At 41.8% G+C, this 11542-nt stretch overlaps 1 protein-coding gene across 1 annotated transcript in view; it reads right to left on the bottom strand.

Moving 5' to 3' along the window:
• Positions 1 to 11533, bottom strand: part of LOC109476065 (cyclin-dependent kinase 4 inhibitor C-like) — a 19827-nt gene extending 8294 nt beyond the window's left edge. The window contains exon 1 of the mRNA XM_019776906.1: positions 9563 to 11533. Within this exon, the coding sequence (XP_019632465.1) occupies positions 9563 to 9784 (222 nt within the window). The 5' untranslated portion in view covers positions 9785 to 11533. The remainder of the gene's footprint in view (positions 1 to 9562) is intronic.
• Between the last annotated feature and the right edge of the window lie 9 nt (positions 11534 to 11542).

Below are 11542 nucleotides of genomic sequence, written 5' to 3'. Positions count from 1 at the left end.
CTAGACCAAGAAGCAAAATTGCCACGAAGGTACACGCACGAGAACATAGCATCGGTGTGTACAGAATGCCGTGTATTATCCCACCCTGTACCACCTGTTTGAGTTAGCATTAGGCTGTGGTCGTTTACGAGACCACAAACACATAACCGCGCAGTCATGCAAGCATCCACCATTCAAAATACTGAGACTTGATTATTTAGTACGTTTATTTAGTACGTATTTTTATTTGTGGGTGAAAAACGTGTTAAGACAAAAAAAGTTGCGTTAAATGTTTTTTTTTGTACAGTAGTTTATTTTTCTAGGACATAGTGCCAATATGATAGACCTTTTGGAAAAAAAATGGGTTAGAGGGGGTGTCAGCACATTTTTTTACCAATAGCTAAAAGGTATGGCATGATTTTATGGTAAAAAAATGAGTCATTGTTTGTTTGCAATCTTTAGCACATGTCAATGCAGTTAGCACGCTTTTCCAAGACAATTTCTTTTTGGTAGCAAATAAATGGGATAAATAAAACCAAGCCTAAATACTGCATGAATCTACAATGATAGACATCACGAAAAGCAACGTTTCTACCGACAGACATACACCGTATATAGAAGCACCATACTTTAGCAACACTTCGTGAACTGGAGCGGGCATTGCTATCCAAACTGACCACCATATTTATGTTAGTCCCCTGTGTAAACATCACCTTGTCGACGTGTTCTATAGCAACTAGATCAACCCAGATTGCCATGTTCATTTTGATATCTTACTCAAACATATTTCAGTAACAGTGCTGTGTTACGCAATGCACGCTCTTGTTCCTACACCACAGCGGTATTTATCGAACTGTTTTCATAAAAGACGACCCAAAGCGGTAAGATGTTTCAATATCTGTGTCTTATTGTAGGGAAAATATAGGCATTTCGAAGCCCTGCGAATGTCATAATTTGTCAACATGGCCTTAAACAGATTCTAGTTATTTGGCATGTGGACATGCTAAGGTTGAGACGGCCAAATGCTCTGTACTTGCCAACATGTTCTAGGTATCCTAATTTTGTTTTACTGCTCATGAAGACATATTCATACTGATACATGGCCAAGGACCATATTGCTGCATTTCTTTACTCTCCAAGCAGAGGTTGAAGGGGAAGATTGTGACCTTTTTCTATGCCCCGTTTTTTTCTGACAGCCGGCCCATATACTGTCGGCCGGCTGGATACTGTCCGCGTGTTGGATACTATCTTTTTTGGCCACCAAAAGATCTGCTTGGAGATTAGCATTTCTTAACATAATTTTATTGTTGTTTGCTTGTAGCATTGCAGTGTTCGAAATACCTGTCTGCAGTCTGCAATCTGCAGATAGATTTCAAAGATTGCAGAAGAAAAATTTCTACAATCTGCAATTTTGCAGCAGGAAAAATTGGCACTTGGGATTTGGCGCTCTTGGCCCCAAGGACAGACAACACTTAAGTTCCTGTTCTGAAACAACAGGAGCTTTTTCACTAATTTACATCAACCTCGTCTTGACTTGTCTATCTTTTGTTTCCTTTTGGACTTCCAAAAATTTTTCTTCACTAATTTGCATATCAATTAATAGTTCATGCTTATAAACCTGCAAGATTGTAGTATAGAGGCTTGTGTATTTGCAGAAAGTATTTCCAAATTGCAGAACAAAATTTTGACTCTTCTGCAATATTGCAGAACACTGAAAAAAAGTATTTTGAACACTGCATTGATACATGTATGTAGACGATTTTGCTCTATTACTGATCTATCACGCTTCTAACACGAACAGTTATTTTTTTTCTACATCGGCTTTGTAACGGATGTAAGGAAAGCTAGCCACAGAACTAAGTCATTTTTCAGAGAGAAGACTTGACTACCGTCCAAGCTCTAAATGAGTGGTTCTATGTACTGCTTGGTCAAATCGCGTAATTACCTAGCCTCTACCAGGCTTGAGGGCACGGCTGGATTATAGTAGAAATCGGCCCGAAATAGAGAGATAACACGCCGAGGGAGTTTAGCCATCCAGTTTACAGTTTGCCGGCCCACAAGGCTAAACTCCCTCGGCGTGTTATCTCTCTATTTCGGGCCGATTTCTACTATAATCCAGCCGTGCCCTCAAGCCTGGTAGAGGCTAGTAATTACCCGAGAGTAGACTGGTTCCACACAGCGCGCACTGACAGAGAACATGTGTGCTGCACGCTGAACAACGTCAGCCACCAGATTAATTAAATCCAACAGTTAAACCCGAAATGTCACGGCTGGTAAAACAGGCGCCTTTACTAAATGTTTTGTTGAATGATTGTCTTTATTTCTGTATCTTATACTTTTGGGATTTACTAAATGTTTTGTTGAACGATTGTCTTTATTTCTGTATCTTATACTTTTGGGATTTACTAAATGTTTTGTTGAATGATTGTCTTTATTTCTGTATCTTACACTTTTGGGATTTACTAAATGTTTTGTTGAATGATTGTCTTTATTTCTGTATCTTATACTTTTGGGATTTACTAAATGTTTTGCTGAATGATTGTCTTTATTTCTGTATCTTATACTTTTGGGATTTACTAAATGTTTTGTTGAATGATTGTCTTTATTTCTGTATCTTATACTTTGGGATTTACTAAATGTTTTGTTGAATGATTGTCTTTATTTCTGTATCTTATACTTTGGGGATTTATATGACATAGCAAAAAGTGACTGTATGTACGTACACAATATCAAGATCAAATCTGAATGAAAAACTAAATGTTTTGTTGAATGATTGTCTTTATTTCTGTATCTTATACTTTTGGTATTTATATGACACGGCAAAAGGTGACTGTATGTACGTACACAATATCAAGATAAAATCTGAATGAAAAACTAAATGTTTTGTTGAATGATTGTCTTTATTTCTGTATCTTATACTTTTGGGATTTATATATGACATAGCAAAAAGTGACTGTATGTACGTACACAATATCAAGATAAAATCTGAATGAAAAACTAAATGTTTTGTTGAATGATTGTCTTTATTTCTGTATCTTATACTTTTGGGATTTATATGACATAGCAAAAAGTGACTGTATGTACGTACACAATATCAAGATCAAATCTGAATGAAAAACTAAATGTTTTGTTGAATGATTGTCTTTATTTCTGTATCTTATACTTTGGGGATTTATATATGACATGGCAAAAGGTGACTTCTGTACGTACACAATATCAAGATATAAATTTACCTTACTTATCAGTCTTAAAAGGAAAGAGACTTCGCCATACGAGTGATTTTCACTAACAACAACAGAGTACAATTTGTCTACATTGAAGAGCAAGCATTGTATTCTATGTTACAACCCGAAAACGATCATTTTCCAAGACTCACGCAAAATTACATACAACAGTGCACGTATGTTTGTATGGATGGATACAATGTTTCTTATAATAAGCTACGATCATGATAGTGTAAATTGCGGAAGTCATAACTACCAGATTTTTAGAGTAACAATGGAACTGTAATTTTGGTTACGTCTTTTCAGTTTAAAATCAACCACAAGTGCATTGCTTAGTAGATAACAAAGTTCGTGCCAGAGAACAGTCCAATTTGTCGCTTGGAAGTGACTGCAAAATTGGAATGAAACTGAGCCGTTGGATCTGTTGTCGACAAAAACAGTGACAAAAATGTGTTCGTGTTGTCTCTATGGCAGAATGTAAGGGTGGTTGTGGCCAATACAATGTACGTATACATCTCCATGCTGTACATATATATATGTTTTCCTTTGGCATTCAAAGCACCGACTACATGCTATCATGGAAGGGATTGTATACATAAAACATGGCAGTCGAACATACAGTATACTGTATGAATACATGCCTTCCTTGGCAATACTTGTAACGGTTTCAAACTATATTTCCTGGCTGAGAGAAAGGATGAAAGAACCACAGACACAAGTATCTGGCAACAAGCGACGATTACGTGCTGTGAAATCGTGTTACCGATTCAAGATTCGCGACAGTGAGCCAAAAGTAACAATCGTATGGGTTAACGGTTGAATTTCCAAGTAGAGTCTTAGGTTATAAGCTCTTACAATATACACAACATGTGGTGTATGTGTAGCTTTCACCCAACGCCTGATATCTAGAAGGGCAGGGCTCCGTATGAAGATTGCGTTCATGTTTGTCTGTCACTGGCCATCTCCAATACTCTCCAAGCAGAGGTTGTGGGGGAATAATCGTTACATTTTTGTATATGGCCGTTTTTTTTGTCCCGACCCCCACCCGTCGGTGGCCGCGGAGCTTCTCTGGCCAATGGATACTGCCTGGCCAATTTGATACTGTCTTTTTGCCACCGAGAGGGATCTGCTTGGAGATTACATCTCCAACAGATCTAGCAAGTTTGTGAAACCATTCGATCTTTCAATCAAAATTTTGGAAGACCAATGTGTATCAATTCCAGGTAGTTATTAGTACACACATGTACAATAAAGGTGTAGTAGTAGTAGTAACAAGAAACCTTAAATGACTGTGCGATTTACTTGACACAGTTTGATACAAGACAACAAGAAAACACAAGTGAACAATAGTAAAAGCCAGCACAAAACGACAACGTTTAGTCACTCACAGCCATTTTTGACCAGTATCTACACTATAGAAATGTTAGTGCTCTTGACCTAAGGGTACATTTAGGTCTACCCAAAGTAGACAACATTTCTATACTATAGATACTGGTCAAAAATGAAATGTAGGTAGTATATAGAGGATTCCTCCTTGGTATGTTATATGTCCTTTTCAATTGTTCGTTTGTTAGATATCGTCACTTTACCGCATATGGAACTTATCGACTTTTTAAGGACAAACAATACACATGGGAAAACTACATAAACAGGTCAGAAAGATACCGTCCTATTAAGGAACTAAACGGTACACGGTAAAGTATTGTTTTGGGTAATACAGAACGATGTGTACTAGCATGACAGTAGCCTCTACCAGGCACCGCGGATCGCTGGAAAAACAGTAGAAATTGGCCGAATTCGAAATAAAGGAATAATGAAATGAAATGAATTTCCTTTATTGTACATTCATGCCACGACGGGCTAGGTACAGGTCAAGATATAACAGACACATAACAAACGTATATAGAAAATTGGAGACAAAAGATGCACTACTTGACTTAGACATACATACATAAGGGTACATACAAGGGTACTATACTAGGCTAACTAGTACAAAGTGTTCTAGTCACTGAGCTAATATAGAGAGGTCAACTTCTTCTTGCTTTTTTGTATAGTGGAAAATGTGGGAGCAGATCATGTTTGTCTATTCTGGAGAGGAATATGCCAGGGGAGGTAGCCGGCCAGAGAAGATCCAATTCGCGACCCGTTACTATTTTTCCAGCGATCCGCGGTGCCTGGAAGAGGCTAGCATGGCAGTTGTACTAGGAAATTTTGAACGCTGCATTATTTGCCATATGTGTAGTACTAGTAGTAGTAGTACATTCTGGAATTTTTGGTCTTGAAAAGGAAACCCACTGTACTGGAAACGAGTAAACTGTTCCTAACAAAAGAAAACTCTTCTTTTCTCCAGAGAAGATCGTTTTTCTCGGAACACCTGTTTGTTACAAAACGGAACATCCGGCATGCTTCGCGGAAGGAGAGGGGAAGGCGGGGTCGGTGCGACTTCCGGTCCGATGGTGGGAAAGGCCGGGACCGAGCTGGAGTGGTCAGAAAGATACTGGGGACGAGAATATTGTTTGAACGCTAACTGATATTAGAAGTAATTGACACTAATGTATGATTTTAAAATGTATTATTTTAAAACTATGTATCATTTTAAAACTATGTTGTAAATATTTTTAATGTGTCCTGCACAATATGTATGTACAGAAGGCGCAATTCAGCCTGTCTGGCTGCAATGTCTTTTATTAATAAACCATTTTTGATTGATTGGTTGATTGATTGATTGATTGATTGAATATACAGTATACCTAACCCTACCTGCTACTTTTAAAAATCCCATTTTGGTAGTTACATGGTTAAATTAGCATTGGTTGTATATTAGATATGTATGTGCTATTTACCTACAGAACTAGAAAAATGAAAATGCCAGATAACCAAAATATATGGTATTTGAAAGACAAACACGAAAATTTAGTAGTTCGTGAGTTTGGAGAAAGACATTAATACCATGGGGAGTTTTACCATAGTTTTCTATTCTGTGGCATTGCTTTCAAGCTTCACAAGTATGCTAACAGCCATGCTAAAAATGATACTTATACAGTTGGATACAAATCCTTTTTTTCATCCCTTGCATTTATATATCTCCACGCCCCCTGAAAATTATTTTTTTAGTTTAGTATCCACCAGTTCATGTGGCAATGATGGGATTTTCCCTCCATTGATAAAATATTTATAGAAATGCTTTTTTTTCACATACAGCTTTAGGCAGCATCTGTATATATGTATCTACACAGTTTTTCAGGGGAACATAGGTATTTATCTTGCAGAGATGTCTTTAATGCACCACGTGTCCCCCCAGGGCAGAGTGTGTAGTCACTGACTGTACTGGTATCTAATTGAAACTATACCACAATCGCCGGAGTTTACCTTTTACATGGAATTAGCAAAGTCATTATTATTCTCTAAAAATGCACTTTTTTCCATGAACTTATTGAGTGGCACGTGCAGTGATCAAACCTGTTCTCTGAGAGTTTCAAGAACTGGAATCTGGTTGTTTTTCTTCAGAGAAAACTCTTTTGAAATTAACAAAAAGTAACTTCTAACAGAGGGAATGAAAATTATGAGATCAAATGTGACAGGATCTGTTGCAAAAAAATTTTCAAGAACTGGAATCATTTCCCCCCCTTGAAAACTCTTGGGAAAGGAAATGAGATGAAAAATATGAACTTTTTTCAAATGTGACAGGATCTGTTGCAAAAGAGAGGTTATATGTCACGGAGGGCTTATATGGGTGGCCGTATGTCACGTAAGTTTTGGTTGGTGGTGGGTCTAACAGAGTTCAGGTGTCAGCAGATGTTGTACACCAATTGGAGGAGGTGTTATATCGACAGGTCGACCCACTCCAAACGTCAGTCGAGTGTTTGTTCTCTACCTGCCTCTGGTTGTACATCAGCATTCGTATAACAACACCACGGTGTCGTTCAGTCAAACTTACGGGGTACAACCAAAGTACAACAGACGACACAAACACGCTGTAATCACACCATACACTAACGCCGAGCTACCGGTTGTCAGACTACATCATTCTCACCTGTCAATCATCTAGATTCGCGTTAATGATTACGAGGGCGCTATATTCAGTCTTTAAGCAGTTGTTTAAGTTGGTAAATAGTGCAGATAGAGCCGTAGGTCCCCTGCGTTGTATTTGCCATTTGTTCGAGTACAATGGCAGGAGTAGCTACCCTCCTCTGAGGCAAGGAACACGGCAACCATCCACGGGGCTTGAAACGTTCCTAGTATCCTGTACATAGCAATACTTTAACACTGTTTATGACATATAAGTATGGGGTAAAATAGGCAATAGTCAACTGTTTAGTAAAACTAACAGCAAATTTACAGAATAAAACGACTGTTTCCGTGCAAATCCCTGATCACTGGAAGACAAATCTTTTGGTAGGGGTGACCTTGAGTTGAAAGCACCAGCGAATAAAGAGCTAGCTTTATAGGAGGGAAGCTGGTGGTTTCTAAAATCCACTTCTTATCGAAATGCGTTTCATAGACTAGTTTTTTAGTATTGACAAACACGTGCATACTGGTCCACATTTATATACCAGGTCCGTGCATGGTTGTTGTTGTTGTTGACAGGGTGTAGTCCTTCATCACGACCGTCGATATGGATTAAATAATCGGCCGTATCACGTGTCTGTGTGGTTTGTTGACACGAATAACAATAACGAACACAAACCACGTAAATATACGGGGGTCACTTCTGTAGTAACCGCCCTAACCTTAATTGTAGTGGAGGGCACAGCGCGTGTATGATACGGATTATGAAAGCAGGGAAATAGCGTGGGGGTATTTTACGTCAGAAAAGTCGATATTGCGGACGGATGTATCAATAGGATCCAGAGATAGGCGGTGGGGCGTTATTTACATTGCCGTGCGTCCATGGCGGTACTGAGGGGACGCTACCATCGTCCGAGCCGGGCTGAATCATTACTTGGCGCGGTGCCAGCGGCAGGGACGCTGGGCGGGAGCCAACTGAGGCGAAATTGTTTCCACAGAAAAAAAAATGGGACAGTGTGTTCTCTAGGTACGCCAAACTCAAGAAGTCAAGAAAAAAACGCTTACAGAATTTCTATAAATACCACAAACGGATGTACGGCTCTTTAGTATACAACAGTAAACGTGAATTAGCAATTACAATGGGCGGGAACATTGCGAGTTTCAATTGGAACACATGCGGTTCACAAATATAAATACAAATCAACCGGTTGCTTAGATGACAACATTCTGTTTTGCATGTAACAAAACGCGTTTAAGCAGACCGACGTGCCATTTTTAAGAGTCAGGTCTTGAAGACTTGTGACAGTACGAATAGACCACAAGTGGCTGACTAAACGGCACTATACGGATTGAACTCGGGACTACAGAGGCGACAAGTACTGAAGTAGCCACTCCAAGTCACTGCCGCCATTTTTTTGGTCAAAACAGACGACGTTTTTCCAGGCAACAACTCGCGAACTACTATTATTGATTGAAAACAGACGCAAACACCCCAAGAACATTGTCTACACAAAGTGTATAGTACTCGTAACACACGTTTCCTCATATATACACATCCTATTATAGCGTTTTTTGTGTCGTCTGATGTTGTATGGCGCGCGAGTTTGACTCGTGATTTCAGCTTGAATAGTCAGTGCATAACAGTTGTGATGAATGAACGGACTGTCAAAAGACAGCAAAAAGACTGTTGAAGAATGGGAACAACAGTCTAGGGACACGCTGTCCCTGTGACAGGACACAAGCACTGACGAAAACGCAGGGAGCAGCAAGACGGACCGTGCGACAGGAAAATTATTTACTCTTCCGAATCTATTTGTTTACATCAACGTAATTATCATTTTCCTTGAGAAAAATACATCCGAAAATCAAAATTGTTGGCGAATTTATAGACCAACGTCCCTACCGTTGTTCAGTACAGTACATCTATCCATTCATTCATTCGCTAGTCTATGTTATGCGTGTAGTCGTCGTTCTTACATATGGCAGTGTCAGTTGTAGTAACTGGCAGCCTGAGTGAGTAAGGATTGGGAATATTTACGCTGTGATATTTCGCGGCGGTGAACAACAGGCGTTTAGGGAGACGTGTTGTTTAACAGACAGGCCACTGGCCTTGTGGGCTGCGTTAGTTCGACGCGGGTTGAAGTGTAAACCAAAGGCGGTGAGTTATGATTCCTGCTGCCGGCCACGCGCGTCGCGTTCTGTGGTGTGGCGTCCCAACCCCTGCCAAGTTCTCGGGACGCGTCTGCTCTAAATCACGCCACGATCCGCGTAACTAGCATATACGTCCAGCCTCAGCATTTAGCGGAGAAAAGAAAAAAAAAGTTATCAAAGGGAAAAAAACTAAGACATACCTGTATGGCAGTCCTGCCCTGCTGGTTTTGAGCGTTAACGTCGACCCCTACTTCCAGGAGTCGCTGTACCTCGACCAGGTCGCCCGCTGCCGCGGCCGTTGTCAGGTCGTTGCCGTCGTTGATGGCATGGAAGCCGACCGCCTGCTCTTGCACCGCCTGCCCGCCGGCTGCTCCTTCGGGAGAACTGGTCCCAGCTTCCCCGGCGGCCCCGTTGTGAGCCATCCCCCGTCGAGGAGACCCCGTACCTGTCCCGGCGCCGGGGTCCGCTCGCCTGTCGCCTACACCCGGCGTCTTGCCTGTCGTACAAGTGACAATGCTTCTCACAAAAATACAGTCACGTGTGGACTTCCGCTACTTCCCCCTCCCCGCGATTGGACGAACTCCACTCGAGTCGTTCCTTTTTCGTCGCGTCACCTTCTAAACAGTACGCTTTACTACGAGACGATTTGTGAGCGTCCCGTCTTGTCTGTTACGCCGACTTACTTCTTAAAATGTTTGTCATGCCCATAAAAACATTACGTCATCCAACAACGTGCAGACTTGAAAGTCTATTGACGTCCCCCATTCATATCTGACTTCTCCACTCTGGTTGGAGACGTACACGAAAATATCCTCTTGTTTACCTTCTGAGTGAAAGTTCTGAGACGTCTTGCCGTGTTGTCCTATCAGTTCGGAGTCTTGAAGACGTTATCGCACGATAACGCCTCGTTTCCTTGACAACGGGGCAATATTTCGGTCCTGACGAAAACTGGCCGGCGGCTTGTCGTCAGGTTTGAGAACTGTGAGGCCGGTGGCTGGTGTCCACCTGTACACCGAGGGTCGCAGTGGGGGATCGGACACAGTCAATGCAACATATAATTGCCCCCAGCTTGACCTGTACCTCGAACTTTCGTCTCCGCTCACCTTCGCAGCTTCGCTTCTGCACGAACTGAGAATATCAGCTCGATCCAAAATGAAATTGTAAGAAAAACAGCACGACGTCTCTTGATAACCGTATGGATGTTCTTGACTGTGCCTGATAGGGGTCACCGCAATATGTCATCAGACAGGTTCTACTCGGGTTGGCGCCATAATTTGACAACCCTTGTTTTGCGGTCGCTGAAGGGCTCTTCTGATATTTTTATGTTTTGCTGAAGGTTACGAGTTCGATTCCCAGGGTACTATAAAGTTGAGAGTAGCGTAACGTTGTCAGAGATAGAAAGGTGTTGACAAAGTTGAAATGTCTCCACCCGCGGTGATTGTAACGTACTCAGACGTGTTCCGACATCTGTAGTAGGGCTGCGCCTTGCTGCTGATCGTATTTCTAGTCAGTCCTGTCGGCTTCTCTTGTAATTGCTTAATGTACGCTACATGAACTGAACTACTCTAATGTCCTCTGGCGGCTGGACGACTGTCCCGTGTGCACGTAAATGTCGCTTAAATGTCTAGAAGAGAGAAGGCACTTATCTCCGCCTGGATATCGTCTGCGGTCGGGCCTAGCTGACACCAGTCTTCCCTCGGCAGCCCCGAAAGTCTTTCCCGGAGAAAGCGACGTTTGGTGGCAGCGCGACCTTCCCGTAGCCAAGCTGGACGTCGACACCTGAAGTCACCTGCGTGTCCCTTTAAATACGTGTCGCCTCCTTCGTCCATGGTATTCAAATGGAGCGGGCAGTCCCGGGCACGTCCCGCTGTCGGGTGCCGGATTGGCCGAGACCCCAGTCCGCGTGGGGCGGTCTCGGATGTATCCCGTTCCCGCCTTCCCGTACGAAATTTCAGCCGTGCTGTCAAAAGAGAGTTGCCCCGGTAATATCGCAGCTTGTCTTATCCGTACAGCTTTTTGGGTGCGGATCATAAAGCCATCCAGAGCGATCAAATGACCATTAGGGCAGAAAAAGCTCCATCTATAAGCAAGCGTGCCCACGGCGCAGGTGAACAGCAACAGATAACGTCATCGCGTACCTTCTAAAAATAGACGACGCTATACTGGCCGCAAAATGGGAC

Source organism: Branchiostoma belcheri, unplaced genomic scaffold (assembly GCF_001625305.1).
Source record: "Branchiostoma belcheri isolate BF01 breed outbred unplaced genomic scaffold, Haploidv18h27 scaffold36, whole genome shotgun sequence".
Taxonomy (NCBI): Eukaryota; Metazoa; Chordata; class Leptocardii; order Amphioxiformes; family Branchiostomatidae; genus Branchiostoma; species Branchiostoma belcheri.
Note: the sequence above shows the minus strand (reverse complement) of the source record. Positions and strands in the feature narration are given on the sequence as shown.